Source organism: Mustela nivalis (assembly GCF_964662115.1).
Source record: "Mustela nivalis genome assembly, chromosome: 1".
Lineage (NCBI taxonomy): Eukaryota > Metazoa > Chordata > Mammalia > Carnivora > Mustelidae > Mustela > Mustela nivalis.
Window position 1 is genome coordinate 21,839,716 of NC_139020.1, and position 18,553 is coordinate 21,858,268.

An 18,553-nucleotide genomic window follows, 5' to 3' on the forward strand; every position below is an offset into this window, starting at 1 on the left:
CCTTGCTCCTGCATGGCACAGATTTCAAGGACAAGAGATAAGGACCACTCAGACAACTGAAGCAGTGTACTTGAAACAGTCTGACTAAAATTAGTTTCAAATTATCTGTTAACCTCAGATCATTACTCCACATTAGTGGCAAGAAGTTTAATAGTATATATATGCATATGTGTGTGTGTATATATATATATATATATATATATAAGTATATATATAAAAGAAATATTTAAGTAAATTGCTTTACATGGAAAGTCCAAAGAAATGAGACAGAACTTTCAAATTGAAGAAACACAAAAATATTTGTTCTTTATTATGATTTCTCTGCTCTTGAAGTATAGCACAAATATAATAATAGTAAACATGCTAAACTGGTTTCTCAGTTTTCCTAATTCTTTCACCATTATTAGTTTAAAGCCAGCCCTATCCAGGAAAGAATAGCATTCATGGCTATTGCTTTATGGACATTTTACTAAGCCTGTGAACTTTGCACAAACAAATTCAAGTACTTTGACTAGTTATAGTACATTGGTACAAAAGGGGAAAAAACAGTCAGATAAAGCAAACAGGTGATCAGACAAACATAACTTAAATAGCAACAATCAAATCTATCAAAAGACCAGTTGGATAATTTCTACTCAAATTGCTAGGTAGGCACAGGAATTCTTTTTCTTCAGAATACGCCAGAAAAAATACCAAGGGGGAGATTCCTGCACTATAATCCTGTGAATTATGGCAACAATGTTGGAGATATAGTGCACGAACATGCAGACGAACACATTCTGTCCTGCTAATGATTAAAGGTTTATAAAATTAGTTGGTTGTCTCTCCTTGCCTGACAGTTTCTAGCACTTTGTAAATAAAAGTGTTGATGAGTAGCATTAATATTTCATTGAACATATTCATCAAATTATCTCTTTAGAGAGACACATTAAGCAGGTTGCTCTGCACTGTTAAAACTCTCCTCCAATGTTCTCTTGGTATGCATTCCCCAACCAGTCAATACCACCTGAAAACGCTAAAGATTATGAATGTAATGGGGCCTAAAGAAACCTTTGGCTCTCTAGGGTAACAAATAATCTAAAACTTGCTCCCAACTGGTATGTATATTTATAATCATAAATATATTTATTTTACCATACATATGAGGGAAAATCATGTTTTAGTCTTTTACCTCTGGGAGCTTGCATAGCTTGGAAGTTAATAAGTATTTTATTGTGATATAGGCCCTAACAAGTAACATTAGAAAGTTTGTGTTGAATAGCCAAGGAATTTCTTCAACCAAAATTGTTTATCAAAATCTTAAAATGACTTCTAGCTACAACATCCAGAAGAAGATCAGATAGTGGCAATTCAGGTGTTTATCACTAACACTTCAATGGCATGTTTAAATGTTATTTTCTTCTTTGTTTAACCACTAAGGATTTTAATTTCCATTAGCCGATTACAGTTAATGATTGACCCGTAACACTGGGAAAATGAATATTTAAACAAAGATCATCTAAAACAATCGTCAAAAATATATCTGAGGATATGGTTTGAAGTATTTCAACACTAAGGACTTTTTTTTGATAAAATTATTTAAAAAGTAAAAGATAATCACATATCTATAAATATATCAAGACAACATTGATATTGTTACCATTTCAATTTACTTTATTTGAAGCTGAGGGCAGAAATCAATATTATTTTCACTTGCAATACATTTTCTTGTGTAATCCATTGTGAGTGATTATGGCATATATAAAGAGAGAGATTTACGGAATCTTTCTAATCTAATTTTACACACAACTAGTATTCATTCAAATGGGTAACAATTTTGATCTGGCACTTCAGTCTATCAAAAATTAACATTGAAGTAGCACTGTAACTATAACTTTAAAAGAATTTTCCAAAATTACTCTCAATTTTTAATATCTGCTATAGATAATGGCTCCTTCAAGCCCAAGTTCCCTGAAATTCTCCTGATAAAAAGTGTACCCTTTATTAACTGTTTTCATCTTAAACTGAAATCCATGTTAATAATCTGTTTTCCCAAGATAGTATGAAAAACATGCAGGGCTTTCTTATACATTTAGCTCACAAAGCTTTTGTTTTCTTTTGTTGATTCTTAAACCCTAATTTGTTGGAGAGGTTGTTGGATGAAATATATAGTCCTAAAGAAACAGAGCACTTTTAACTGTATAACAAATTGCAGTATTTCAATCACAGAATCAAACTGTTACCCAAGAGTTGGTGCCAGTCAGGTCTCTATATTGAAATTCATAACAAAATAAACAACAACAATAACAACAACAACAAAAGGTAATGGACCATGGGCAGGGATATTTGATCATATGTATATGTGTACAAGCTATTCCAAGCTAGAAGTTTCCCAAGAAATTAAGGTCAATGGAATAGTTTTGGTCATAGGGTCACTGCAATCCAAATGCTCTGTGTAGCATTGTTCAAGCCTTTGTGATCTTGGTGTTATGCTTTGCTGTCGTCTTCTTTTGATTGTATGATGTCATTAGAAACCTTAATTTCTATAGTTTCTGGATTTAAGACTTCTTTTCCATTTTCTTCTTTTAAAGGCAATTTTCTGGAAGGAAATAAAAAAATAATGAACTTCATTTTCTAAGGCAATTTGAGTGTTATTCCTTAATACTAAATTACTGTTTTACAGAAGGCAGTGTCTATAATTTTTAGAAAAAAATTAGATTTGTTAAAGTCATATAAAAATGATAGAAAAATAATTAAATAATCAGATAATATTGTCCTTTGTAAAAGTGTGATGTACTGCAGAGTGATGAATGAAACAATGTATCTATCTGTAGATGCACCACATCATTCACTATAGAGTGATTTGATTTGATAACCAGTTATTGATACAGAAAATAGAATGGTTTGGAATCTAAACAAGACAGCATCTTTATATGTCAACTAGATGAGTTACTAGTACCTAAGTTTTTTCAAATAAAAGTCCTTAAGAGTTGGGGCACCTGGGTGGCTCAGTGGATTAAAGTCTCTGCCTTCCGCTCAGGTCATGATCCCAGTGTCCTGGGATTGAGCCCCGCATCGGGCTCTCTGCTCAGCAGGGAGCCTGCTTCCTCCTCTCTCTCTGCCTGCCTCTCTGTCTACTTGTGATCTCTGTCTATCAAATAAATAAATAAAATCTGTAAAAAAAGAAAAAGAAAATTCCTTAAGAGTTGCTACCATGTTCTGTTACATACTTCAAAAGCTGTATTCTAATTCCATATTCAAAAGCTATATTCTAATTCTGAATTAGCTATATTCTTTGGAACTTGATGAAAGTATGTATATCAGGACTTTCCCACTTTTCTACATTTTCTGTATACGTTTTCTTTAACCTCTTTCACTATTTTTTTTGTTGTTATTTCTGTATTGATTATGAGTACATTTTTTGAGTTGCTACCAATTAAAATCTATTAAGGAAAATAAGCTTTCTTTCTTTTTCTCTTTCTTTCTTTCTTCCTTTCAGATTTTATTTATTTATTTGAGAAAGCAAGAGCAGGGAAAGGGGAAGAGGAAGAGAGGGAAGCCAACTTCCCACTGAGTGAGGAGTCTGATGCAAGGCTGGATCCTAGGACTCTGGAATCATGATCTGAGCTGAAGGCAGATGCTTAACTGACTGAGCCACCCAGGTACTGCTTAATTTCTTAATGATAGCTTCACAACTCTTACTATGATGACAATGATGCAAGATATGTTTTTTTCTACCAGTTTTGAATTCAATAGTTTATGATTACTCCTTATGTACACAGCTTTGGGGTTAAAATTTCCCCCCAGACAAGATATTTTTTCCACATAAAAAAAAAATTCAAGTTCAATTCTGTACTTTAATGTCACCATTTCGTGGGGTAGTGAACGTTACTATGCCAGTTTCTCCAGAATTTACTTGTAATTTCTTTTCTATTTTTGAATGGGAAGAGCAAGCCATTAAATTCTGAAGATCAAAGCTATTATGTGAAAATTAACCAGTCAAAAGTAAGTCATGGTAAAAGTTACTATGACCCATTCCTGGTAATGAAATAGCATCTACTTTGTACCTAATAGGGCATGTTCTTTTATGTGTATTATAAATAATGTCTTCACAGTTCTTCCATTCTTCCGTTTGGTAAACTTTGATAAAAAAAAGGTAAAACCAATGTGTCACCTCTAAGCAGCAAACTATAGAGAAATATAGAGAAATTTAGAGCTTGGATAAGAGGTTATCATGATGCTTAATATATCTCTTACTCAAATAATTATAACACTGGAATTAACCAGTGTTTTCAAATATTTATTAGATGATGAATTTTTGCATATAAAATTTTCACTACGTCAATTTACGTTAAATTGGTTTTTTTAAAATTACAGTTAATTTTATTATTTTTTATTGACTATTTTCTATAATTGAGGGTTGGAGTAGTTATTGATCATCTTTTTTGTTTTATTTTTTTGCACAATATTGCCCTGTCACATGTAAAGGCATTTTCTTAGCTAGTTTTTTGTCTGGTTTGGTTTGGTTTGCATTTTTAAGTTTATATATATTAAGTTTATATATGCCTATAGGTAGTTTATATGTACCTAGTTCTTGGCTAGTTTTCATATATAAATATAAATACACACACACACACACACACAAACACACATACACACCCCTCCCTAGTTCTTGGCTAGTTTACATACACACCAATATCTCATTGTAGATGTTAATCAATAGATAGAAATTTGATTTGTTTACATTTTTTAAAATACTTTTATTTATTTATTTATTTACTTATTTGGCATAGACAGAGAAATCACAAGTAGACAGGGAAGCAGGCAGAGAGAGAGGGGAAAGCATGCCACCTCCTGAGCATAGAGCCCAGGATGCTGAGATCATGACCTGAGCCAAAGGTAGATGCTTAACCCACTGAGCCATCCAGATACCCGTTTTATTTATTTACTTGTTTGTTTGTTTTATTGTGTAAAATTTTGCTTCATTGAAAAGACTTCTAAAACTCTAGAACCCACCATGTAAAACCTGCCTCCACCAGAGGAAACTTCCATTTAATAGGTAATAATCTCTAAATGGCATGACCTGAGGATTTATATGGAAAATTTAGCTGCAGAGTAGTACTTTGTATTTCTCTAAATAGTAATTATTTCAGCCCCTTGAGAGCACATAAGCAGGCATTTCTGAAACAAGTTGTTTTTTTCACTTGTGACAACACTCAACCTTCCATTTAGGATGAGAAGCCTAATCAAATTTCTCTGCAAGTGAGTGTATGCTGGTAAAGAAAAAAAAGATTCTTAAACAAACAAACAACAATAAAATTTAGAGGTAATTTTAGTGAACAGTATTTAAAGAAAAATGTTATAGTCATGGTTTTGTTTGTGTTCAATATATTCCATAGAATACTATTTTCACTCCTTAATAATGCCTTTGGCTTTAATCATTTTAACTTTCATGTTGCCTGAATATGATCTTTGCACATGTTCATCATTTTTGCAAATTTAACTGAAATATCTGCTATGGCTATGATGGAGCTCTGATGGGCATAGAAAGAGGTAAATTATATAATCTTGAATGGAGAGCAAACATCATTTCCTATGTGGACATTAAAATGAAAGACAATTTAACAGTATCTCTTTTTCCAAATGAATATTCTTTCCTTTCAAAGTAGATTGTGTACATATTCACATTATCAATTTTTATTTTAAATTGTGATATTCTTATTCAGAGTAACGGCCAATTTCCTGACCCTTTTTTATTTCAATAAAAATCACATTTTGAGGGCACCTGAGTGGCTCAGTTAGTTAAGCGTCTTGCTTTCAGCTCAGGTCATGATCCCAAGGTTCTGGGATCAAATTCCACATTGGGCTCCCTGCTCAGCAGTGAGCTTGCTGCTACCTCTCCCTCTGTGATTCCCCCTGCTTGTACTCTCAATCTTTGTCTAATAAATAAATAAAATATTTTTTTAAATCCTATTTTGAAAGTATCAGTTTCTTTTTTAAAAAATATTTATTTTGTTTAAGTTTTATTTTATTTTATTTTATTTTATTTTATTTTATTTTATTTTATTTTATTTTTGTTTGAGAGAAAGAGAGAGTGCACGGAGTGAAAGAGCACAAGCAGGGCCAGGGCAGAGGGAGAAGCAGATTCCCCACTGAGCAAGGACCCAAAAGCCAGACTCAATCCCAGGACCCTGGGATCATGACCTGGACCAAAGGCAGACGCTTAACCGCTGAGCCATCCAGGTGCCCTTTATTTATTTATTTTAGAGAGAGAGAGAGTGCATCTGTGAGTGGGGGAAGCGGGAAAGGGCAAAGGGAGGGGAAGAGAGAATCTCAGGCAGACTCCCCATTGAATAGAGTCTGAGACAGGGCTCAATCTCATCACCCTGCGGTCCTGAGCTAAACCGAAATCAAGACTCAGAGGCTTAACCTTAATTGACTGACTGTGCACCCCAGATGCCCTGAAAGTATCACTTTCTTAAGAGTAAAATAAATGTAAGAAAATCCAACTCTAACATGTGCCATCTTTTTGACATTTTTACATAAAATTATAAATATATGTTTGAATAGTAGATTTTCTCTGGCATTGATACAAAATTTTCATGTGTAATGTTTCTCTAGAAAATGGTTTTTGATATTCTCATTTATTTTCTCTGAAAAAGAAACACTTTTCTATAAATAATGTTATTTGTATATATATGCTACAAGTAATGATAAGATATTATTATTTTATAAATATTTATCTAAAAATAATTAAGCATCTGAAGCTACTTACTCAGGTTCTGTTAGTGGTGTGGTTTCATTTGGCTCATTTACTGGGCTCCCATCCTCATGATTAGTGATTCTTTCATCCTCTGTCCTCATCTCCACTATTGGTTCTTTTGATCCATCTTTCCTAGAAAGATAAACGAACAAAAAAATCCTTATTCATGTAATGTAAAAATGGACACATTATGAAACATAGTTTAGAATCTCCACTTAATCCCATCTCCCCTCACTAAAACCCAACATGGTCAGATTAAGAATACCACTAAATTTTTTTTCCCATTAAAATTCATCTCACCCACATAATTTTCACTCAGAAAAAAATAGAAAGTAGAAATTCCATTTATCTAAGATTTTTTTTCATCAAAATTGTGTTAATGTTTTGCAGAAGTCCAAATTTTGTCTTTTTTATTTTTTTAAGGAATTTATTAATTATTTGATAGACAGAGATCACAAGTAGGCAGAGAGGCAGGAAGAGAGAGAGAGAGAGGAGGAAGCAGGCTCCCTGCTGAGCAGAGAGCCCAATGAGGGGCTTGATCCCAAGACCCTAAGATCAACTTGAGCCGAAGGCAGAGGCTTTAACCCACTGAGCCACCCAGGTGCCCCAAGAAGCCCAAATTTTAAATGTGATCACGCAGTTTACTTTGGGAAATAAATAAAAAATATTTTGTTATAGGAAATTATGACATGAAGAAGCTTTTCCCCCAACTAGCCATATGCTTTAGGTTTTTTTAATTTGAAATATAACATCAGAAATATTGTTTCTATATTAAAATTTAGAAGATAAAATTTATATATATGAGACGTTTTATTGCTTTAAGTGTTTCTATGAATTATATGAATGATTTTAACGATACGGTGATATTGACTTTACATATTCATGTTTTCAAGAAAATAGTTTACATAAAACAATATTATATATGCATGATGTTTTCATTTGTAATTTCAAATTCTTGTCATCATTATTGGATTTTTAAAATATGAAAATAAGTATAATTTTATATAATTGTGAAATTTTTGTAAAATTAGAAAGTTTACTGCAAAGTTTCATTCCTTAATAAATGAACAAAAAGAAAGAAAAATAAGGAAAGGATTTAGTGATGATAAAGGATAAAGTGAGATATAAGCATCGGGAATGATATCCTCATAATATAGATTATAATTAAAGGGCACATACAAAAAAAAATGTAAGGGAGGGATAGGGGTCCTCACCTACCCAGGTACATAGTCTTACTATACAATCCTGCAACTGTATAACAAATTTCCCAAATGAAATGAAAACCTATGCCATGTAAAAATCTCCACATTAATGTTTATAGAAGTTTTATTCATAATTGCCCCAAATTGGAACCAGCTAAGATGTCCTTCAACAGGTCAGTGGATAAATAAACTGTGGACATCCACACAATTAGATATTATTCAGCAATGAAAAGAAATGAGCTATCAAGTCACAAAAAACATGGGAGAACTTTAAATGCAATTGCCAAGGACAATAAGCCAGTCTGAAAAGGCTATGTACTATGTATTCCCAAATACATTGCATTCTGTAAAAAAGCACAGTTACAGAGAAAATAAAAAGATCAGTGTTTGCCAGGGGTTCAAGGTGAGGGAAGGAGGTAATGATGGAGCACTGGGCACATTAAATATATTTAGTATTGTAATGATAGATATATGACATTAAAATTAGTTCTTAAAAATCAAGTATACTAGCAGTACACAACAAAGAAATTAAACAAAAAGAAAACCCAACAGTGGCACAGATCTTAAAAATGCTGACTCTGTAGGTCCTTCACATATAAGCACATCGAAATCTGAAGAGTCAGTGTCAGTAGAAATGGAAGAAAATCTAGAACTCTATAATTCAGAATTGGTAGTGAACAACCCTTTATACCTCTAAAATGCAAATATTTTTGAGAACTGGAAATTAGGAAATGTTCATCAACCTGAATAGGGACTTCAAGGAAGCAAGATCTCTATAGTAGTAAAGATAATTAAAGAGCCCACCACAATTAAATTTTAGTTTGATGATGTTTTGTTTGCTGTTGTTATTCTGCAATTGATTCTTTTAAACAATTCTTCATAATATCAATGCTATTAATGACATAGATGATGATACTGTTTGGGAAAATGTGGCTATTGATGATTCTGAGCAAAACAGTGACTCAAAAGGTTGGATTTTATGTTTAATTATATTAACAACAGGTGCAGATCTATGGGTATGGATTAAACAAAACAGAATGCAAAAAAAAGAAGATGGCGGATTTGGATTTTAATTGTATACTCCTTATTGAAAATGTTAGCAAACCACTTTAAACTGGAAATGATAAAATAGATATTACTAAAAGGAAGTTAAAGTGTTATAAGAGAACATGGTGCGTTGTCTTAAAATCCTTATTTTTGTTTTTAGTAATCTTTTACATTTTTAACTAACTGGTCTATTCATATATTATAGAATTCTTCAAAAGATATATAGAGAAAAGTATACCTCCCTGTCATTTCCTGTTTACGGGATATTTATTTACCTATCATAAAGACAAGGACACTTTCAAATTGTGTGTTCCAGAGACATTCCTTCTATTCATATACTAGCATATATGCATACAAATGCAAGGAGTTACTTTTAAACAAATGGTACATACTGACTGAATATAATTTTGCCTTTTCAATGAATACTAGAATATTTAGAGCTGCCTCTTCTTTTTCATGGCACATATTATCCCATCATATGTATGCACCACCATATATTTGGCTAGTGTCCAACCAACAGACATTTAGGTTGTTTCCAATATCTTCTATTACAGTAAATACTACAAGGAGTATTAAAATGCATATTTTTTAAAGATTTTATTTATTTATTTGACAGACAGAGATCACAAGTAGGCAGAGAGGCAGGCAGAAAGAGAGAAGGAAACAGGACCCTGGGATCATGACCTGAGCTGAAGGGAGAGGCTTTAACCCACTAAGCCACCCAGGCATGCCTGAAATGCATATTTTACTTGCCCTTCGGTGATAATATCTGAAGCACACTAATAATTTACATGAGTCTAATTCCCATCCTTTATAAATTATATTTAATCATACTTGAAGTGATATCAGAATTATTACTGATATTTTCTGTGGAATTGTAAAAAGTGATAAAGCAATATTTTATTTAAATTGTCATAAAAAAGTATGCCATGGTTTATGGACAATTCACAATGTATAGACTGGTAAAAACTAAATAAATTCCTGCCAGGTTTCTAGAACTGATTATTAAGCAAGAAATGAGAAGCAGAGCAGAATAGTTAAGAGGATATACCCTGGGACCAAACTAGCTGACTCTCACTAACTCACTGCATAAGCATTTCTCTGTCCTGTTGCCTGGATAGTAAACCAGAGATGATAATGACACCAAATTAATTTCTACAGTTTTTAGAATAGTGCCTGACATTAATTAAGCAGGACTTTGATTAAGCAGGACATTGATTAAACCGGACTTAATCAATAACTGTCTTCAGTATTCTAGGAGGGCAAGAAGGCAAGGAGGATTTAGTGCTAGGAAATACATTACTGAAACTTGCAACTTAAACAAATGGAGGGAAAACAAAACGAAAATATCTCAAAGCACATAAGAAATAAATATTCATAAAATTCATAAGTTTTGAAATAAAAATGGAAAGATTCATATAATTAATGGCATCAAAAGCAAAATTCAAACTTTGGGATAGACTGGGGAAAATATTAGCAACAAATACAACATCAAATAATTAAGGGTCACATTATATAATTAGAAAGTAAGAGAAAAGTTGAATAACTCCATGGACATGTATGCAGAATACGAACAAGAAATTCACAGAAGAGGGGTGGCTGGGTAGCTCTGTGGGTTCAAGCCTCTGCCTTCAGCTCAGGTCATGATCCCAGGGTCCGGGGTTTGAGCCCCATATCGGGCTCTCTGCTCAGTGGGGAGCCTGCTTCTTCTTCTCCCTCTCCCTCTGCTTGCCTCTCTGCCTACTTGTGAGCTCTGTCGAATAAATAAATAAAATCTTTAAAAAGAAAAAAAAAATTCCCAGAAGAAATAAAGTGACCAAAGTAGAATCATAAAACAAGTTCAGAATTTACCTGGATCAGAAAAATGAAAATTTTAAATGGTATCTTTCACTTATTATATTAAGAAATAAAAATTGATAATATTTAGTGTTTGAGAAACTATATAGAAATATATATTCTCTGATTTTATTAGGAGTATGAATGAGTATAGCATTTTGTGGGCAATTTGTCAGCATTTTTCAATTTTGATTTACATTCCATGTCTAAGAACATAATGTACATTTACAATAAGATTTATGTAAAAGTTAAATTCAAACCACATATCATACTTTAATATGATAAAATATTGAAAGTTTCACCCAAATTGTCATGGAAGACAAGGATAAATGCATTATGGTATTTGATATTGTGGGATACTACTTTATTCTGTGGATTTTTTTCCATCTTTATTCTCTTTGCTTTTTTGTTTTTTTTTTAGAGAGAGGTGGGGAGGGCCAGAGAGAGGAAGGGAGAGAGACAATCTTAAGCAAGCTCCATGCCCAGCGCAGAGCCCAACATGGGGCTCTATCTCATGACCTGAGATCATGACCTGACCTGAATTCAAGAGTCGGATGCTTAACCCACTTAGCCACCCAGGTGCTCCTCTGTTTTCTTTTAAGTTTTGGTATCTTCTATTAAGATCTCTTCAAAGCTCAGAGATTCTTTTTTCAGCCATGTGTAGTCTATTAGTAAGATCGTCAGGGGCATTCTTCATTTCTATCAGGATCTTTTTGGTCTCTAGCATTTCTTTTGGATTCTTTTTCAGAATTTCCATTTCTCTGCTATGGCCCATCCCTTCTTGCATGCTGTCCTACAGTGTTCTCACCATATTTATCATATACTAAAAAAAAAAAAATCTTGGTCTGATAATTCCAACATCTTTGCCTTTTTTTGAATCTGGCCCTGATGCTTATCTTATCTTTGGCCTTGAGTATACCTTATAGTTTTCCTTGATATTGGGACATGATGTACATTTTAGAAGGAACTGCTAAGTATAGGCATTCAGTAATGTGGTGGTAAAGTGGGGTGTGGAGAGAGTACCTTCAATAGTCCTGTCATTAGGCCTCAGTCATTAGTAAGTCTGAGTCCCTGGACTCTAAACTTCACGATTTCTTCTCAGGGTCACCCCTCTTAAGTGAGTCAGGATGGCTGGAGTGGACTGGAGTTATGCATTTGCCTTCCCTCATGTGGCAGTAGAGGAAGCTGGTTTGGATATCTCTCTGTACATTGAAAAGGCATTTTCACACACACACACACACGTACATTTTGGCTAGTTACTTTCTATTAGTTTTCAATATTCTATTTCCTTTACATCCTAAGTTTAACCAGGAAAATCTTTTTTTTTTTTTTTACATGTAGCATTAAAAACTACTTATTTATTCATCCATTTGATTGTTTTTTAACTGATATGTTTTTCCCAGCAGAATAAAAGCTAGATGATGAAAGGGACTAGTTTACTTTTCCTCATAGTTATATCTCTGTGGCTTAGAACAGTGCTTGACTATGTAGGTGTTCAATAAATATTTATTAGCTCAAATTAATGCTTGGGTGAACAAGAGTATAAGCATAGTTTGATAAAGTAGAAATAATTCACTATTTTTATTAGATAAAAGAGAATGCAAGATAAATGTAAGTTTAATTTAAATTTATTAGAGCCAAATAATGGAATATTCTAGAACTTTACCTGAAAGACATTCTGTATGCCACTGACTTTAATTTCTCTTTTCTGGAACTTGATATTCTTTAAACAAGAATATTCTAAGTGTGTAATTAACATACTATATAATAAATCTGCATAGTCCTGTAATTGTAATAACATGAAAGTACTAGTCTAAGCATACTTCCGATCATGTTTAGAGGCCAGTAGAGGTCAATCCATCAAATCAGCTATATTCTATTTCCTATTGTGATTTTATATAATATTTTTGAAAAAAATATGTACAATATTTTCCCAATTCAAACAATGAATTTTTGAAAAAGAGTTGAAAAGCATTTTCCCAAAGCAGGGGAAATGATGATGTAAAAAGTTATGATGGATAACAAACACAGAATGAACTCCATGCTTTCATCTTCCCAATTCTTTAAGGTTAATTAAACCCAGCAGGACCTACAAAGCAAAGTGTTGATGGATAAATTACCAATTAATAGAGTGAAATAAAAATAAATGACAGAACTTGAATATACCTCATTGTTTTGCACATAGTCACCAATATCCCTCCAGTTAATTAAGAGAAAAACATGATTTCTCTTTCTTTCACTCCAGAGTCAAATCAATCAACAGTAGTTGACTCTACCTCAGCTATCTCTAGACTCCATACATTTGTATATGACCACAGAACTAATACTTTGGTCCAAAAGAATATAATTTTTTACCTGGAGTATTTCAAGATCCTCCCACTAACTCTCTCTGATTCTAAATCTTTCCTCTACACCTATCAACCTTCCAGTAATTCATTCTTCAAAAGTAGCCAAAGTAATCCTTAAACACTTATTGGGAATGCCCTGGTCGCTTAGTCAGTAAGTGTCTGACTTTTGGTTTTGGATCGGGTCATGATCTCAGGTTGTAAGATCAAGGTCTGGATGGAGCCCTGTGCTCAGTGTGGAGTCTCCTTGGGATTCTTTCTCTCTCCCTCACCCTCTGCCCTCTTCCAGCTCTCTCTCTCTCTCTCTCAAATAAATAAAATCAATGTATCAATCTATACATATATTTTTTTCTCAATTTGTGAAAAAAATTAATATTGAGTTTGGTATATATTTATTTAGTTAATAAAACAATGTAAAAGCACAGCAGGTAATTAAAAAGCAGAATTTGTTCTAATGAGGAAAGTAGGAGATACTGGATTGTGAATTGATCCCACTCTATTTGCTATGGCACACATTACTATTCCATTCAAGTGTGAAGTAGAGCCTGATTTCTGTTTGTTCTTTGTTGTGTTCTGTGTCCAACAAGTAAATAGGTGGCATTTTGATTGTGAAATGAATCTAATGTTTTTTTGAAATGAAAATGTATGTTACCTAATTTAGCATCCCATGAAGTGAAAATATCCCTTATAAAGAATCCATAAGAAGTAATCGTGGATGAATTGTGTAGTAGAATTGAAATAGGCTTAGAGATATAAATAAAACAAACAAACAAACATAAAACAATGCAGCTTGTAAAGAATAGATTCTCCTATATTGCTAAGCCTAGAAATTAATACACGAGGTTCTACATGCCTAAATGTATGTACAGAAAAACAAATAAAAATGACTCAACAATAAAAATAAATGACTTACTGATAAACAGAACACCATGAATGAATCTTAAAACATGGCTGAATGAAAGAAGCTAGGCATAAAAAGAGTAAACATTACAACAATCAATTTCTATCAAGTTCTATAAAGCTAAAAATTATTTATGATGAAAAAATCAGGGTAGTAGTTCTGTGGGACAGGGGGAGGAATATGAGTTGTCTGGGTAGAAACATTAAAGAAATTTTAAGGATGATGCTAAGTTTCTGAATTTTGGTAAGGCTTAGGTTATACAGATATGAACATTTGTCAAAACTCATCAAACAGAATATTTTATGCATTTTACCCTATGAGTTTTACCTAAAGAAAACATTAACAAATTTTGAACTGCATGCAACGATAGGCAAGTTGAACTGTGTAGGAGTTAAGTGTATGGATACCTTTGAAATGCAAGTAAAATAATGGATTGAGGGACAGATAAATATGGGATAAGAGAAATATAATGAAATATTTTTTATAGAATCCAAGTAGTTGATAAATGGTTGTTGACTATAAAATTCTTTTAACTCTTTTGTATGTTTTAGACGTGTTACAGAAAGAGTGTAATATTTAAAAAAGTAGAGGAAATGTTCTTAATTCTTAAGAATAGTTATTTTTGATTACAGGTTTAATATACACACATATGTATATGTATACAAACACACATACACATATACATTGTGTGTTTATATTACATGTGAGTATGCATGCTCTCCTGTGCCTTCTAACTTTTCTTTACATTGAGCCTATTGTACTTTTGAGACTAGATTCAAATCTAGCAAAACACCACAGAACAAAACAAAAAGTATTTAAACCTCCTGCTAGCTGCCCTTTTACATGAGAAAGGACTTTTCTATAGAATTCAGCTCTATATATTTTTGGGGAATTCATATTCTAATTGAATGAGATGCCAACAGAGAGTACAAAATTCTAACATATAGTCAGCTTTTGATCAAAATTTGGAAGATTAAGTACAGAATCCATACTAATGTATTGCATAGCTCATACAATAGCTCTATTCAACCTTGAAACTTCTATGTAGTGATCTCCTGCATTTGAAGGAATTGCCATAATTTACATTTGTACTCAGTTTACCTGTTTTTAACTCAGATTACTGCTGGTGTCCTTCTTTTATTCAGTATAAACTGAAAAATGGTAGGAGAAATCATAAATACATTTGTACTACTGTCTGTATTTCTTTTTTTTTTTTCCTAATTCTATTTAAATCATAACAGTGATTATTTTTTTGTTGTGGATCCTATTTTTAGATTTATTTCTTAATAATCTGTTTTCAAAAGCATTTGGCTCTCTAACATGTTATATTTAAGGTCATATAGGCTTAAAGTCAGAAAGCAGACAGTACAGTGTCCAAGGGTCTTATAGCCAAGCTCTTTATTCTGCTCAGAAAAAAAGTCCGCGAAGAAAGTATGCAAGCTTGACTATGGCACTCATGTAATGTAACGCGCTGCGAATGCTACTTACAGGTATGCAGCTTTGCCTTCTTCGAGTTCTTTACTTTTCCCACTAGAGCCACTTTTCTTCCCGCACATTCTCCTCGTGATGCACATCAATAACCCGCATTGTCTAATAAAGAAGCAGCTGACGTCCGTTACCACAAGGATTAGCAAGAGCGCCGCCACGCCCAGGCCAATGACTGCTCCAAGCCCAAGACCATTAAAAAGCGTATCTTAAAAAATAAAAGAAAATAATTTTACTAAGCTCCAAAATGAGAAAAAAATAGACAGTTATTTTGAAAATAAATCTTAATGAAAGAGTTGGGAAAAAAGTGATAATCACTGGCCCATTTTTTATTTCATAATTGTTGGGAACCATTCTCTGGCTTTCAAACAGTTTTTTAAGCAACTGACATGTGAATGATTTGCAATATTTTTTCAGACTTCATTTAGAAAAAGAAAAAAAAAAAAAAAAGAAAAATTCTGAAGTAGCTCTTTCCAATATCCTTCTTGATTCCCTGAAGGGAATATAATGAATATTATCACATCCCCAACTGTACTCTATCAGAAAGTCACAGCCACTAATGGATCATCACATTGTGAAAAGGAAAATATAGTCAAAACTCCTGTAAAAGAAGATTAAGTAAATGTTCCATATGGAATTATCTTAGCTTTAAGACTTAAACTTGCAAACTATGTGTGCTCTAAGCACTTTGTTTTGACAGAGAACACATTTTAAAAATCTCTATATTTTGAAATATTTTGAAAAATCGTCACTTTAGAACAAATGGTTTACTTGCATTTTTTTCAGTTAGTATTTTCATAAATCATTTTAGAAGAGAGGCAAACTTTTATAGAACTATGATGCTTATGACCTTTCTGAAGCGCATCATGGGAAGGTAGGGGATGATGGGAGTCAGTTTTCCTTGAGGTGGTTGCAAGAACTGCTGGAAGTAATACAGAAATTATCCATGAAAGAGATGACTGGGAGTAGGATGGAATATGCTGACTGACATGGTAGAAATGGCATTAAGGACAGTGGTAGTGAAAATGAATGAAGTGTTTTATAACTATAGTTGAAGATAAGTGTAGACTACACAGCCACTGCTGTGTTGGCACAAAAGTAAGTACCATGGAAAGAGGTTAAACTGGTGATACTATGTTATCTAGAGGGAAAAAAAAGAATTCTTATAAGACAATTTTAGAGAATGACACCTTTAAAAAAATTATTTATTTGACAGAGAGAGAGAGTACACCCAGCAGGGGGAGTGGCAGGCAGAGGGAAAGGGAAAAGCAGGCTTCCTGCCTAGTGGGAAGTCCCACATGGGGCTGCATTCCAGGACTCTGGAATCATGCCTTGAGCTCAAGGCAGATGTTTAACCCACTGAGCCACCCAAGTGCCCCTATTAAAAATGATTCTTAACCCAATTGGGTTAGCATTTGCTTACATAACATTATAAAATTATAATCATCTTTTTTAACAATAAAATACATTTATTACTTAGCATCATAATAGCATCTTAAGAATGTAAAATGTGTGTAATACAAGTGACAGGGAGAGATGTAGACTTCATTTGGAGAAAATCACTTCTGATAAAATACATATGCAAAACCAAGTTTTTCTAAGTTATATTTTTAGAATTCAGTGTAACATTTGAATAATGAAAAGATTGTGATCTGAAGGAATCAGTATAACTTTTTATTTCAAGTCAACAAGCTGGTGCTGAATGATGACACACCTGTCTGAATCCTAGTTGATTTTTCTACCAAATGACTGAACCTCACATCTATATTTGTTTTATTTTTATTCCCAGGAAATACATGTTTTATTAAAAAAAAATATATATATATATATATATCTGTGACATGGTTCCTGGCACTTTCCCAAGGCGATCTTGTGGTTGGCCTGTGCTGGAACATGGAGGTGCTTCTGTAGCATCTCTGTGAAGTTGCAGGTGAGAATTCCTTAAGGATCTTATCAATATACTTGAAACTTTCATGCCCAAGCAAATATACTTTTGATTATAATTCTTTTATTTCTGATAAAGAAAAACAGGAAACAAACATGTAATTGTGTTGGAGGAAAATTAGTTTTTTCCTGCATTCTCAGAATCTCCATTCCCCATCATACATTATCATACTATTTAGGAGTATTGCCTAGCTAAGATATATTAGCCCAGCTATAATATTTAGGAATATTGCCCAGCTAAGATCTAGAGAAATTACTAGTTTCCATAGCACTGTTCTCTTATCACATGAACCCACTTTGAGGGAAGACTGGAGACAAAAGTATTTTCCAACCATGGGAATTGTTGTTGTTGTTGTTTTCTGCAAAGTTCCAATATGCAAATGGAGAGTGAGAGTCTAAATGTTATTTATCAATTTTCAAAGATATATATATAGGTAAGATTGAAAAAAAAAACTAGTGTCTCATGCTATAAAAATAATGTTAAGCAAACCAGGCTTTTAATAATTAAAACAATCATTTTATACATTTTATTCCATTATCCATTTTTAAATAAAAATGATTCTTACCTGAATGTACCATTACAATATAATAAGGACAATTCACTTATGAAATTTCTTTGATTGCATGCAAAGCTAAATTTTTTTTTCAAAATCCACAGGAATTCATTTTTATATATTGCACATGATTCAAAAACCAAAGCTCAGAAAAGAGTTGAATTTACAAATCTGATTGGGATTAGACCCTCTGGACGTATTGACTGAATAACCCTCTGCTTTAAACTAGTCACTTCTCTGCTACTTCACTTAGGTTCCTCTCACATACAGAATGGTTCCAGGCAATAAATCCCACAGATCAATGATGATCTCCCTTGCCCATTATTAGATCTTCATTTTCTTTCTTTCTTCCTTCCTTCATTCCTCCTTTCCTTTTCTTTTCTTTTCTTTTCTTTTCTTTTCTTTTCTTTTCTTTTCTTTTCTTTTCTTTTCTTTTCTTTCTTTCTTTCTTTCTTTCTTTCTTTCTTTCTTTCTTTCTTTCTTTTCCTTTCTTTCCT

At 32.9% G+C, this 18,553-nt stretch overlaps 1 protein-coding gene across 1 annotated transcript in view; it reads right to left on the reverse strand.

Moving 5' to 3' along the window:
- Nucleotides 1–1,635: 1,635 nt before the first annotated feature.
- The window catches only part of NCAM2 (neural cell adhesion molecule 2), a 513,251-nt gene continuing 496,333 nt past the window's right edge, over nt 1,636–18,553 (reverse strand). The window contains exons 16-18 of the mRNA XM_082742470.1: nt 15,562–15,766; nt 6,755–6,874; nt 1,636–2,578 (exon numbers count right to left, since the gene is read on the reverse strand). Coding sequence (XP_082598596.1) covers nt 2,467–2,578; nt 6,755–6,874; nt 15,562–15,766 — 437 coding nt within the window. The 3' untranslated portion in view covers nt 1,636–2,466. The remainder of the gene's footprint in view (nt 2,579–6,754; nt 6,875–15,561; nt 15,767–18,553) is intronic.